The sequence below is a fragment of the Hoplias malabaricus genome, chromosome Y (genome assembly GCF_029633855.1).
Source record: "Hoplias malabaricus isolate fHopMal1 chromosome Y, fHopMal1.hap1, whole genome shotgun sequence".
NCBI classification, from domain to species: Eukaryota; Metazoa; Chordata; class Actinopteri; order Characiformes; family Erythrinidae; genus Hoplias; species Hoplias malabaricus.
Window position 1 is genome coordinate 5,788,671 of NC_089820.1, and position 15,367 is coordinate 5,804,037.

The 15,367-nt window shown below is 37.0% G+C and overlaps 1 protein-coding gene across 1 annotated transcript; it reads right to left on the minus strand.

Annotated features, from left to right (window-relative positions):
* Positions 1-1,114: 1,114 nt before the first annotated feature.
* Positions 1,115-14,181, minus strand: ncaph (non-SMC condensin I complex, subunit H). The gene is made up of 18 exons (XM_066657546.1): positions 14,019-14,181; positions 13,196-13,417; positions 12,502-12,592; positions 12,312-12,401; positions 11,604-11,721; positions 11,052-11,197; positions 9,768-9,957; positions 9,600-9,679; positions 9,297-9,502; positions 8,478-8,623; positions 8,248-8,354; positions 6,800-6,919; positions 6,326-6,433; positions 5,641-5,775; positions 5,207-5,317; positions 4,835-4,911; positions 3,156-3,231; positions 1,115-1,552 (listed from the first exon to the last, which is right to left on the minus strand). Exons 2-18 carry the CDS (start codon positions 13,405-13,407, stop codon positions 1,493-1,495), a joined length of 2,073 nt encoding a protein of 690 aa, XP_066513643.1. The 5' UTR covers positions 13,408-13,417; positions 14,019-14,181; the 3' UTR covers positions 1,115-1,492.
* Between the last annotated feature and the right edge of the window lie 1,186 nt (positions 14,182-15,367).

Below are 15,367 nucleotides of genomic sequence, written 5' to 3' on the forward strand. Positions count from 1 at the left end.
ACAGATTTAGTCAAACTGCATTAAATTTATAGTACAATACATTTATAGAATACATTTTTACTTTTTAGCCCATTTGCATTTAGCAATTTTATGGAGGAAAAAAATCTATATTAATGCTATAATATTCACAGCACAAGTAACCAGATAAAACAGGAAAATTATACTGTAAGTAATAGTGTTAGTGTATTGACTGTAACTCAGTATCAGTTAGCACCATACATATACCAAGTTATGACAAGAAAAACTGTGAATTTTTGTAATGTTTGATTAATAAAGAAGCTTAATATTCACTGTGAAGTTATTCAACACATAATTTAGTGTTCCACTTCAGGACCTGCCCCAAATCTATGGGCAGAGACAAAATCTCGCTAGACCACTTTTGTGAAGTGTTAAATCTGAATGCAACTCCACCCTGACCAGCCCTCAGGTCCCAGTGACATCATCTTCTAGGTGTCTATTAATAAACCTCAGCGCATGATCTTTAAAGGGATATGTCAGCAAAAATGTTTAACCATGCTGAAAACAAATGTATGATGCTGACTGCAGTAGCATTAATATCCCACTGATAAAACATATATAAACATGTTATATGTATAAGGCCCTTTACAACTAGGTTTTCAGCTTTTGTAAAAAAAATAAATAAATAAAGGTTCTAGAACAGCTTCTACCCATATGAAGCTTCATATCAGATTTTCAAAAAATCTTTTGCAGACCTCAAGTTGGTTGCACTTTTTGTCTTTTACATTCAGCAATAGTGAGGTCTTGACTCCACCAGCAGCTTGTTTATTTTATTCTTCTTTCCATTTCTCAGTAAGGCATTCTTGACATTGTAACAATTTCAGAACCAATGCTGAATTGTTCTCAAAGAGAAAGGATGGATGCAAATGGCTGTGGATTAGTTCAGATCAGAAGGGAGTGAAGCTTGATTCCCTGATCTCTCTCTCTCTCTCTCTCTCTCAGTGATGAGGGCTTTAAGTGCTGTATGGAAATGCATTCCTTCACACAATTAATATTCTGCACAGTTTAAAGTCTGAAGAGTTTTAATGATCCGCTTGAAAGTACACATAAAAGGAAAAGCTTCAAACATTTAAATTAATAAGACTGCATATATATATATATAACCCTAACCCCCCGACCCCAAACTTTTATCCCTGAAGACTAAACAAAAAGTATTGATGAATTTGTTTCATATTCACATTTCATACATTGTCCATCCCTGTCGTTTTACTTCTTTTGAGTCCGAGCTTGAAAGAAAGCATGAGTCATATATTTGCATTTTATCATGATACTCAGATCCTTGAGTTTTTATTTTACAATCCTAGTTCTCAAGTGTATTAAAAGACAAGACTTCAGTACAACTTTACAGAGAAGGGAAAAGGTATTTAAGAGTACAAAACAGTTGGCTTTACATGTACATTTCATTTTATAAAATATAAAAATAGTAAAGTAAAATTATTTCTAAAAGCAGAAAAAGTAAAAAAGTGGCATGTTTTCAGTGGCCTTGTTTGATGAGGATATCTGACATGTCATCCACTTTGCAAAGTTCCAGGTTCTGTTGGTGAGAGAACAGAAAATTTAGGATGAATGGTCATTTTCAATGTGTTAGGTTTCTAAGGCAGAAATACCCTGTTAAACTTGTTAGCTCAGTTATAGACTTAACAGTACCCCTCAGCTCCTATCTATGGTCTGCAAGTCCATGCTCTAGCCTCGACTTTGCTGAAGCTTAGCTGGCTAAATGAGCTAACTCTGGCTGGGGAGGGTGTTATAAATCAATGAAATGCAGTGAAAATTAAAATGTTTCTTCACTTTTTTTATGTGATCAACTGAATTAAGCAGAAAAATCAGCAGAATTTCCAAAAAACAATGAGTAATGTGAAAAACAAATTAATAAGCCTGTACTGCAGAAAATCTCAACTGACACTTGTACTAAAAATTAATAGCAGCCCACTGGCCTCTTTTCTCTTGCTTTTTACATTTATATTTTTGTGTAGAATAGGCATTTTCGCGGACTCCTAATTTTGAAATGCGCATGCGCAAGTAGGAAAGTTATTTCACATTTGGCTGTTAGTTCAGTCATATTTCACAAGGTGGCGCTACTACATCATCTGATGTTAGTTCAGCCATATTCCACATAGCACTTTTCCACCAGTGAGGTTCGTAAACTATATTTAGAACCATTTGGCTCGTTTCCACGGACATTAACTGGTTCGCGAACCAGAAAAATATTGTTCCCAGCTGGAACCAAAGAACAGTAGGCTCTTCAGCGTGAACCGTGGCTTCGTCTGTGGGTGTGTCAATGTTCAGTAACTCAAGAAAGAGCTCAGAGCCTCACACACAGCGTTATCACACATTGAAGCTGGACAAGGTTATTTATCAAGTTTCATATAAATAATAGGAAATAAAACAGGAACATGCTCCGTTTGTATGTGTTTCTGGGGCTGTGTTTGGCTCGGAATTAGTTATAATACTCCACTGTTCACAAGCTCAGCGGGATGACTCAGAACTCTGCAACATTTACACATGCCTCAAATATTATAAAGGGCAGTGGTGGGAAGACATTTTGTGGCATTAGTGTGTTTATAAAACTCCATATAGCTGCACACACCCACCTTAAACTTCACATGCTTTAAACTGTTACATTGAATAAATAAGTAACTGTAATCAAATAAAACGATGATGAAAAACACTGATGCTAGTGTTAAATATTAACAAATTTTTGTGCTCCTTTATTCATTTCTGCATTTATTAGTCCTGCCCTCCATATTTTCTGTGCAACACAATCGCATAATAAAAACCACATGTAAACGACACTGATATGAATCACCAAAGCTTCTCCAGACCTTGCAATGACAAGGTATACATTTTGGGTTTTCATGCTTGTGAATTGCCAGAATCACCTCTGTGACAATGGCTATATGGCTAATGGCAGTATGGCAAAACCAGGCTTGCCTAGTTTGTTGCCTTGTTTTTAAGAACTGGACCCATAGAATTTGATCTTAAACACAACATCTTGTTGATCTTGTTTTTTTTTTGTCATTTGGAGATACATATTCTTTTAAAATTACCATTGTGCAAGTTTTTAATGAAAAAATGTTCTTTCCATAATTTAAATATTTGCCTCTAAGATGTTAAACCAAAGCTAAAGTTGGGCTCACCTTCTCATTGGCCAGATGAAGGAGGGCAACAAAGGCCAATGGCACAGACAGGTTATTGGCCATGGTGGTGGGCAGCCTTGGGAAGAGGAAAAAGGAGGAATATATTATTAAGTTTTTTATATATCATTCAGCTTTGTGCATGGTTCATGTATAGTTGATTGATCTGGAAGCTAGGTAACTTTCTGATGCTGTGCTGAATTCCTGAGCTAAAAGATGGATGAGCTCCCTACAGGTGTTGTCTGGTAAGGGTAGAGTGACTTGCTGCACACTACTGCAGAGAAGAAACCTCAGGTCTCAGTTGTGCCAAAAATGAGTTCTCCATGAGATCAAATGGTTCAATTCAAACAGGTTCACCAGAATTCATGGACTAACCACCTGGACAATGACTAACAGACAGTTTTTTTTAATAGCCTTCCTCCGACTGTACAGAGCTGCATACAATACTACATGTAAATAGTGTCTTTAAAGTGATACTACCCTCCTCCAAAACATACATAGTACAGTTTCTGCATTGCTGAGCCCAGCAAAAATTTTCAAAGATTTTCTTTTAAAACAATAATATTTTATATCATGATAATCATACACTTTTCCCCATAATTGCCCAAGCCTAACTACATGAAAACATAGAGTAGCAGAAACACCAACTGCAAGTGGTCTGGATGGTTTGTGGATATGTATCTGGCTTTGCTTTCTACTGTGTGAGACATCAAGAATCTCTGCTATGCTATCAAATTTGACAGCAAAATAATAAGGAGGCTTGTACAGGCACAGCTTTCTGTGCCATGCAATTGTGCTTAATTCAAATGTCGCTCTCCTTCCATTCACTGTAATACAGTAGAGATCAGCCCCCCGTTTTTTTTTAAGCCTGTGCCAAATCCGACATGACAGCTCTGACAAGAAAAATGGCAAGAAAGAACCAAAGTCGTTATTATTATACAAAATTGGTAATGTGATTATTACAGATAGTGATTTTAGACCTGTACCACTTCAGCAAGTTTGTCGTGTGTGTAACATTGAAACTAGTGACAGTCTCTAAACTAGGGCTGTGCCAGATAATGTAGTTCCCGATAATATCATCATCATTTTAAAACAAAAGACAAAAACCAACAATATCATGATAACAGGTATATTATGACTTTTTTTTTTTGTTTTTTACAAAAAATATTTTTTCATTTACATTTTTTTGCTAAAAACAAACAAACAAACAAACAAAAAAGTCAAAATACCCTGAAATATCGTGATATTATTTTAGGGCCATGTCACCCACCCCTACTCTCTGTCTATGCATTATTCTGCTTCTATGTTAACATCTTTAAAACACCAATGCCCTCATTCATGTTATCACTGGCTATACAGCCATTCGTTTTGGTATACAGACCGATGACAGAGGAGCAAATGTAAGGTTTGTGATTTTTGAGAATACTGCTTATGTAAGCACTGCTTAGGACTGCCCAGTCTGTATCAAAGGGGATAACCCTGGCAAAAAACATCTTTACTGTAGAATATATGTAAAAGAATGTCCTGTAAGTTACATTCCCATGGGTACTGTTTGCCCACAAGCACAAGATTAACCTACTTAAAAAGAAAATATGGACTTTAGTTCTCTGTGGCCTTTTGAAAACAGGCTTTTGCTAATTCCATCTAATACAATGAATGAATAAAAGGTTGTTTTACAGTACCGTTTTAATAGTGTCCTGGTGGACTGGCTAAAAGACTTCTCTCCTGAGACTTCTGTGGATGTTTCACTTTCCACCTCCTTTAAAAAGAGATTATACATGTAAATGGGACTTAAAGCATACTTAATTACAGACAAATAGTATTTCTGGTACGGGTACACTGTGCCTTTGCATATTTCTCTATAGGAGAGATTTGGCTGCAAACATACTGACCTCTGGTTGGAATGTATATACTTAGTTTTCATAACTACAAAGAAATGCAGAGCCATGCAGTGTGTTGGAATATGACAAAACAACATGCAAGTTAATGTGTACCATTATTGCTTATTTTTATGTTCTATGCACAATTAAAAAAAAAAAGAAAGAAAATCATACTGGAGCTGTTTTTTCTGGGCTGTTAGTCAGAAGGCTCCACATGCTGGTCTTTAGTCTCTTCATGTCCATCTTCTTTGCAGTCTTGGCGTAGTTAATCTCAATGACATTGACCTAGGAGGGGTAAACTACATGTAACAGCATTGCAAATGCAATATTCTCTACAGTCAACATATTGTCACTTTCTATGCATCTGTTTTTCTATAAGTTATCTAGAGTGGACACAGCCTTATTTTTTACATTTTGTAAAAACACTCAGTTTATTTGCATTTTCAGTACTTGCATCCAAACATAATAATACTTTGCCATTTTTCTAGAAAGGGATGATACATTATTCTTATAGGAATCCAACCCCAGTGGGTTGTGTACACACACAACCAAAAGGGAAATCTAACATTGTTCTTCCTTTTAATGTTTGTTATTTGTGGGGTATATACCTTGTGGGGTTCCGGCACCAGGCAGTCATCTCCATATGTAGTGATACCTTCTGGGTCAAAAGTCAAGGGGTTCACAGGCTGAGAGTCGTTGGATCCAGCAAAACCTTCACCATCATCATCATAGCTGTCTCCATCCTAAACGGCACATACATATTCATAAAAGGGATGGGGAGGAGAGTTTCTTAACCGAAAACAAATATGCATTCACTATTTTTACATTATTCACACATACAGTTCTGCCATTAAGAACAAACCAGAGGTTGTGGAGCTAAATTTGGTTCTGGTGCACTAACACCTGGAAGACACCGGGAAGAAGGTTCTATAATGACTTTTGATGTTCACATAATCCGTGCAGACTCAGACTTTGACAGGTTGTAATATACTAAAATTGCAGAGGGCAATATGGCTCAATGCAATCATTCACATAGACAACATTTAAAAGCTAGAAGGCAAAGTGGTGATATGGCGGTGACTCATTTAAAGAGCACTATAACCATTTTGTGGCAGTGGATACACTGATCTGCCAGAAAAGTGTTTTCAAATCCAGTCTTCAAAGCCCCTGAGCCACTCCACATTTTATTCAGTTTCAGACGGGCACAGATTACTCAGCTCAGGTGTGTGGAGAAAAACCCTCAGCAGCGAATAATGGGAAGCATTGTTCTAAAGGACGGTAAAGTGAGTTCACCTGTAGTCCTGGGCAGAAATTTGCAGTGTCGTTGGCATTGTCGTAGTTGTAATCTCCAATTTCCTCTGAGAGTTCACCTGATAACCTTTTCTTTCCTTCTGCACTTAGCTACCATACAAAAGCATAAAAATAAGGAATAAATAAAAATCACAAGATGTATAGTGTTCAAGGTATTAGTAATGGTTTCATTAAAGTTCACTTATTTTAACATTAAATGATATAAAAATGTCCATATGTGTAAACGTATGTGGCATGCCATAAATTGTATGCTCCAAACAGCAGGGTGTGGTCATATTAAAAAAATAAGTTTAGTACAGTTAGTATAGTAGTTTATGACACATCTCGGCCACTGGATGTCAGTATATCAACTGTTATAACATGAAATATCACTGGACAAAAAAAACAAACAACAGACTGCTGTTTTAAGGAACATCAAAAACCAGTTTTGGGTAATGTAACATTTAAATGGATTACCGTGCTGGAGGGTTTGAGGCTGAGCTGTGACAGATTACTGAGGGGATACTGGAAGTCTGCTGGCAGAGTGGTCTTCTTATTGCTGCTGTTCAAAGCTGATTTACTGAATGTGGTTGCAGCCTGTAAACAACAAATGGTGTGTAATTTATAATCTGATTTTAAAAACCTTCTGTAAAATAGCAGGGAGAAGAGGGGGCGAGAAGGAGGGGGATGGGATATTCTGTCAGCATTAAACAGATTTGTGACTTGCTGACACCCTGGATTCCCATTACAGTGACTAAACACTTTTTTCAATTACTGCAATAAAGTGATACATTTGTCAAAGCCTGCTCACTGTAGTGCTTTAAAAAAAGGCCATAGTTCCTTTTTGGATGAAATATTCATTCAGTTATTGTCTGTAATCCCTTATCCTATTCAGGGTCACGGTGGGTCCAGTGCCTACCAGGAATCACTGGGCACAAGGTGAGAATACATCAGTCCTATACAGGGCAACACTCAAATATTCACTCACACATTCACACTTACGGATACTTTTGAGTAGCCAATCTACCTACCAACGTGTGTTTTTGGACAGTGGGAGGAACCCAACGCGGACACGAGAAGTGGATGTACTACGTAAAATTAAAATCTAAAAATGTACTATCCCCTCTCAAGTATAAAATGTCAATATTTTAAAATGTTGCAAAAATTATTTCCCATTTTGAATGTATTGTTTTCACAAACACATCTGTTTAGTTTGCAGCTTTTTATCTCCACCCATTTACATTGATTGTGTAAGTATTGTTTAGGGTCTTGTGTTCAATTATGTAGGCAGAAAGATTGGAGTAAACATAAGTAAATGGGTCAATTACCAAATAAATAAACGAGTAAAAAACAAAATCAATCGGATTCCTTTTTCAGATGGCTGTCTATAATAAAAACTTTACACACCTTCTCTGTGATAAGGCAATGAAAAACTAGAGGACATGTGAGTTTCTTGCTGCCGAATTATATTTTTTCACATGAACACGAGCGAGGTTCTAGTACAAATTGTATTCCAAAAATTTTGAAATAACGCTATATACCCAAACCTGCCATTGCATTCACTCCTTTATCAGGCCGTGTGATCTCCATTTTGAAAACAGGAGATAATTGTGAGAGTAGTTTTTTTTTGAGGATGTTGGAGGGGGGTGGGGGGTGCACAGAAATTTTCGATTCAGTCAGATATAAAACTACAGAGGTCCCCCACATGAGAAAGAATTACCCCAGGACCCCATGGAAATTTAATCCTGTCCAGATAAGTTTTCATACACACACACACACACCCACACCCACACCCACACATCCAGCTAATTCTATGTAAATTGATGTTGAGATTTTGTTCCAAATGCAAATTATTTATGTAGAATAATTATTAATAAACACTTAGAGTAAGCAATTTTCTTTCCAGTCAGTGAGTGTGATCTTACTTTGGTTGTACGGAAGTAATTGTGAAAGTTGATATCTTTGGTGAAGTCTATGACCAGGGGGTTTTTTGGCGCCCTCTTTTTAGGTTCCTTCTCTAACTTGTGATCCTCTGCAACAGAAAGAAAATACTTTTACAACGATTTCTCATCAAGGGAGTAAACAAAACCCAATTTCGCCGAAAAATGTATTGTTTTTCACTGATATTTAGAATCAGAATCAGTATTTAACTCACGTTTGTGTGATGGTTTGAAGAGCCAGTAGCCAGGGCCAACCCATGAGGCCATGGTACGGGGGCTGAAGTAGGAATATTCTCTGGGTTTATCTGACAGCTGAAGGCACATGGTGGTGATATCTGCCTCTCCTATTGGTATAACTCCCCTGTTCACAATTACCATCACAATCAGACAAAACGTTAAAAGTGAGTTGACTGTCCTCACTGTAATTGTTTGTTTGTTTTATAAATGTAACAATAGTATTATGAGACAAAATGGATCCTGAAGATGGTTAAAGGTGAAGATGTGATTGTACCTCAAAATAAAGAATTTAAAAAAGTTAAAAGTGAGAGTGCAGAAGTGTTTTGTTTGAAATCAAAGGCGTTAATATAGAGTTTGTTTACTTGTTGCCGAGCAATAAGCTCTGCTCTTCTGAAAACCTAATACATCTGATACTGAACCATGGTAGGTCAGGTATTAACGTTTGATGATTAGTTCTGGTTCCCAAAAGCGTTGGGTGGAAAGCCATCACTCCAGAGCACACAGTTACACTGCTCCACAGCCCAATGATGGGAGACGTAACACATCTGGTTACCAATTAGCATTTGGTATGTTGAAAATAGGCTCATGATCAGTGGCAAGTGCTATCCTGAAGCCTGACTTTACAAGTAATGAAAGGTTATCCATTCCCTTAAAAACTGACTAGGCTGTCATTACACTTATAGCTATACTGCAAAACAAAAGATGCCCAAACATCTTTACAGACTGACTACATTTGGGGCAACTACCAAACTATCACTTGAAAGAGTATTAAAAAAAAAAAGTCAAAAGGTCATCACCGTCTCTCTGGGCTCTTCCGAGCACAGGAGTCTTTGTGCTCATTAATCTCATCCCCATAGTCTCCTTGTCCCTCATCGTCTCCATCTGCATAAAAATGATCTCCAGGGTCTGGAGCCTCATCCACATCAGGTTCAATGTCAGCGTTGATGTCAAAAGCATGTTCACCATGCTTCATCTTCTCCAGCAAATGGTTCAGATTGGTGCTCTGCAGAGATCACCAGTCAACAACAAAAAAAAACAGATAAGTTAAAAGCATTTATCAAATTCAGCAAGAGAAAATCTCATTTAAAGCCTGTGTTAACCTGGTCTGGTGTCCACTGAGTGAAGGAAAAGTCCTCCAGAGATGGGCAGATAGATTTTCCCTCCAGAGATTTGAGGCTAGCTGGGAGTGAAATACAAAATAAGAAATTAATGTTTTCCTATTTTCCATTACACATGTGTAGCCTGGACTAAACACAGATTGGACTAACCTATGAAGGGTGAGACAGTTGTGTTCTGGACAGGTGTGGGTGAGCTGGAAGACCGGGACTTAAGCAGGGTCATGTGTGATGGGAAACGCAGCTCGCAGCTACTGTCCTCACTAAACAACACAGACAGAAACACTCCAGCTGTGCTGTTCTCATCAAAAGACGAAGCCATACGCTGGAACATGGGGTCCACCTGAAAATGCAGTGAAGTTAAAATAAATGTCATTAGGTCATATTACTGCTTTATAAATACATACTTGTGCCACTAGCAGCTGCCCTTTTTGTACTTGAATATGACAATGGCAAAAGGACAAATAGAAATTTGGAAAAGCATTATTCAAGGTTTTAAATGTTAATATCAATAGATAATTCCATACATTTTACAAAATACATGTAGATGTGTTTTAAATAACTACTAAAGATTTGTTCACATTACAAGGCTCATATTCTGATATTTTGCTCAGATTGGACACATTCATAAATGGAAGTGACCTGTATGTGTGTGTAATGTGGACGGATCTGTATCTCGAACAGCACGTGCACATTGATTCAATTCAGCTCCACCCCTAAGCCCTGTGTAGAACAACATGTAAATCCTTAAATGCCAGTTTGTACACCCAAGTACTGATGAAAACAGCACTGCAGGCATGTGTACAGGCAAAAACACAAAAGCCAATCTGACAGTTCACATTCATGTTGCATGGACCTCATATGAAAGTGACCCCAAATGTATTTATATAAAAAAAGGGTTTAACATATCCACACAGCCCTAAAAAATAAGGATCTGTCTTGCTTTAAAGGCAATGTCTACAACTGAAATCAAAAAACACTTTTTATAAAATTCAGAAGATGTTTCCTCACCATTTGCTAGCTCTCCAGTCTGTTTACACACTGGAAACTGGTCTAATGTGTTTAGGAAACCTTAGTGTAAGTAAATCATTAAAATAAATATATTGGCTCTGTTAGACATGCTAGGCTTCCTCTCTCCCTGCTCATGACACAGCAATTGCAAACTTCAGCCATGTACAAACAGTTGCACCCCCCCCACACACACAAACATACTGTTCCACTTTAAAAGAAGCTGAACATCTGAATATAAACAAACCAGAAAGAACGGTAATTCCCCACAATTACAAATTGTAGCTTCACATTATAAATATATACACATTTTTGGGAGATTTGCTTACAACATTGAAACAAAATGCTAAAATTACTTTGCTGTATCCATCCAGAGGAAAGAGCATTGGTGTACTGAGGAAAAAAAAAAAAAAATCCCAAAGCTTTTACCTCACATTTCATCTCTGACTCTGACAGGTTGATGTTGCACAGATTCTGCTCCACCGTCTTCTTCGGGGGTCTTTTCTTTGTGGGCTGCTTGGTGGCCTGCTCACTCTGATCATTCTCCACAGACTCTGTCTCTTCGACTTCCTGACCTACAAGCATTCAAGTAAAATAAACTGTATAAGTAAACTTAAACAGAACAGGCCACAAAACAACAACAAAATCAAGTATTTGATCATATATATATATATATATATATATATATATATATATATATATATATATATATATATATATTAAATGCACACCAAGTCTCTGCATGTTATTCCCAACATTAATGATCTGCGCTGTATTACACAAGGTTACATCATGTGCCGCTGCCTTTGTAGTGAATTTACACCCTGTATAATTTTTTTTCTGTAAATAATGTTGCCCAAGGTTTACAGCAAATAAAAGGATCAGAGAAAACACTAAAATGTGGAAGAAAGTGGTCCTTGAGGGACAAAGCTGAGATTGAGAGAGCAGCTTTATTAACCGAGTATCCAACAGCATACTCGCCTTCTTTTGGTTTGGTCTCAGAGCCCAGTCCTCCGAGTACTCTGTAGGCATCAGCATGAACAGCATCTACTCTCACAGCGTAAATTTTAGTGCTGGCATCCAGAGTTCCTGCAGCCACCTGAACATACAATAAAGCTGAATGATTTGGGGGAAATATATTGTGCAATATTATGAATTAAACTGACGTTATTTTATAATAATTGATATTCAGGTCTGTTTTCATAACCAAGGTCTGGCATTAACTGTGAATGCCCATGATATAGATTGACAGTGTAATTTAGTTACTGAAACAGTTACAGGACAGTGCTTGGTTGCATCTGATTGCTCCAAGTGTGATATATAAACTTTTTCATTCATTTAAAATGTATGATATTGTTCTTGGTAAAGTAGCCTAGAATTAAAATTGCAGCACTTGCAGTTTGAAAAGAGCAATTTTTCAAAATGCTGTTTCTGCATCTACATCTACATTCTGCAACTACATCTCAATTCGTTCAGCCCAAAAACACAGGACACAGTAACTAAATGTGTAGCAGAATAAATGACTTTGTATGAGCACACATTATATTTAAATAAACAAGTAGATGTCTAAATGCTATAAAATAAAACCTCCCTATCTGAGAAAATTATGAAATGCAAAGACCTGTCTAAAAGGCAAACACTGAGCAGTATACGAGTATGGTGTATGCGCAAAACAAATTCAGAAACTACCTTGAAGTTGAGCTCAGAGTCTTTTTGCTTTAGAATATCAGCCATATAATCAATGAGGTGAAGACCAAAGGCATTTTTTGTGGTGATTTTCTGTAGAGACATGATTCAAGATTGAATAAATGTTAGAAATGTATAACTATAGACACCTGCCACGGTGTATAGCTGGACTAAACATTCCAGGTTGACATACATTTTCAGTGGAGAGCTTGATGCAGGTAGAGTAATGTTCGGAGATCTGAGCAGACGATAATTTAGGAACAGCAGCTGGGGTTCCTGTGGCACTGTAAAGCCAGAAAGATGTGGAGAACGATATAAATACATTTCATGTAGTCATTATTAAACAAAATACAACACAGCACAGTTAACTATGCTACAGTAGCTACTTTTAAGACCTGCATTCTGTGGTTTTATGTATGTCTATTAGATAGTACAGTTCTCAGTGTAGATGGCTTATTTTCCATCTGTTTTGAATTGAAAATGCTGTTTGTTGCTGCTGTGAGTTTGTTTCCTCAAATTTGCAATAACATTTTGTTTGGTGAAATAAATTGAAAATGTAGTTTTCCCCCCCTCTTACAAAGTAACAACAGTTCCTCACAATAAACTTCATTAGTTTTATGCGTATGTCCATACATATAAAAATGTACACTATAGAGCCATTAGGACAAGCATTACATGGAAAAGTTAAACTTATTTGTAGAAAAAATTATACAGAACCCATGGTCAACGAAATACTCTGCTTTTTCATATTAAATTAAATACATCAACCAATCTTAGAAATATTATGTAGAAATACTAGACAGATCTAAAGATCTGTATGATGCCAATATTTATTTTCTGACATCATTGGGCATTCCTAACCGTATATTCCAGACACTGGTACACACCTGTGTGGCGCAGCTTCACTGAAGGGGGAATCAGCCACTCCGTGAAGGTCGATGACTTTAGACCTGCGTCTCTGCCGTTTCTCCTTTTCATCGTCATTTCCCTGGATAGATCCCAAAAGTGGAGTACTGTGGGCAGAGAGGACAGTTTTTTGTCCGAGGGCCGGGGAAGACCACTGCCTGGGCTTTGACGTAGGTGTGTTCACCGCACTCATACTCTCAGACCTGAAAGAGACAGAGGGGTAGACTTAGTATCAGGGGAACCTGCCACATTAAACACCTTTATTCCATAGAATTATACAGACTATACTGTTATTGGCCTAATTAACATCGCTTTCCACTTCTTGGGTTGAAAACAACTATTTGCTTTTCTTTCTTTGATAATTTCTTATGCTCTTATTTCTTAGTAGCAATCTACTTCTACAATCTACTTCTATTGACCTAAAGTCAGCTAACTTTTAAACATAACGTAAGCTAGAAATACCCTAACATTCATCTTTCCAAGTTAGCTCTCATATTAAATGGTAAAATGTACTTTGGTGTATGAACATGCATGACGTATAATGTATGTTTAAGCTGAACATGTTTTGAGCCACTTTTTAATTTTCAGTAAATAAATTACAGGCAAACGTAACATAATCTTACAAGAGTGCTCCAATATACGCCCTGCCGTTCTACTTAGGCCGTCTAGCAAGGGCGTAGAACTCCGGGTGCTGAGTGCCCTAGCTCAACCACAACAGCGCACATTGAGGCAGAGCCCAGCTGCAGCCCTCACTAGCCGCTACAAAATCACACAAAGCGGTCATTTAGTTCCCGTAAAACTCACCCAATGACCCAAGTAGAATTCTACGAAGATCTGCTTCTTGAAAACCCCCAAGATAGGGAGTAGAAGTTAAGTAAAAGTATTAAAAGTCTGATTAAAAAAAACAGTACTTCTCGTCACGTCTTCTCACTGATCTAGGCTCCCATTTGAAAATTAGCGCCGAACGGTTTCTGTGCGTCATACGTCGGCGGTGGCGTCATCACGTATTTCATATGACTTGATAGCACAGAAAACACACTGATCTGGAATCAGAGTCTCAAAATGAAGTTCATACAAGACAACAAAAAGATGATTTTAAATCTGTTCTCAGATAAGTGTTATGAGCTACTAAGAAGCTATTCTATTTTTGTATCTCAGTAAACTAGAAGTAAACTTGTGGGCGAGTGTCTGTGGCTGAGACTAGCTAGAAGCAGATTATGCATTCTTCTACCTTAGGCTATATTATATTTCAAAAGATTTATCCACTTATTAAGGATGATTTCACACAGGCATACAGCTTGTGATCCATAGACAAGTAAAATGGGAAAATCAGAAGCAGCATCACAAACCAAAACTAATCAAAGTGCATTAAGATATATATATAATTCTAATTATTTTCAAACATCTGATTTTCTTCCTTTTCATGTAAGCATCAAATTACTCCATTTAACATTCACATTTTTTTTAATATAATGCTAGGACTATTTTTGCAAGTGCCTCTCAGATTTTAGAACTCAGAATATTTAAGCTAAATAAATAAATATATATATATATATATATTAGTAGTGAAATGCTTTGATGGCCGCTCATTTCCATGATAAATATAAAACAGAATTTGTAGAATAAGGAATTACTCATGCTACAATTCCCATAAAGCCCCAATGTCTTTCCAAAGGCTTGAGAATGGTTTCAATCAGATAGTTTTTGCTTTTCTTTGACATATTAATGGACATTCGCAAACAGTTAAATTAAAGTCAGCTACACAACAGACACGGTAATTAATATTCATGTATGTGGGTAACCGACCAATAGCCCCACACCCAGATTCCCTGGCCAGAGAAAATAAATGTAAGAGCACGTATAACTGCACAACAAACATGAGAACGTTCATTTTAAAGAATGATCGTTTCTAGGTCGTTCAGTTCTTGACAATGCATAAATTAGTATCTGCAGAAGATAACAGTTCTCTTGTACATGTGGATGCAGTTTTGGCAAATGGTGAAAAACTTTGCTCTGTTATGAAATGGAGAGTTGTTTTAGCTTAAATATCCTGAGTTCTAAAAACTGAGAGGCACTTGCAAAAATAGTCATAGCTAAAAAAAATGTGAATGTTAAATGGTCATATGATGCTTACATGAAAAGGAAGAAAATCA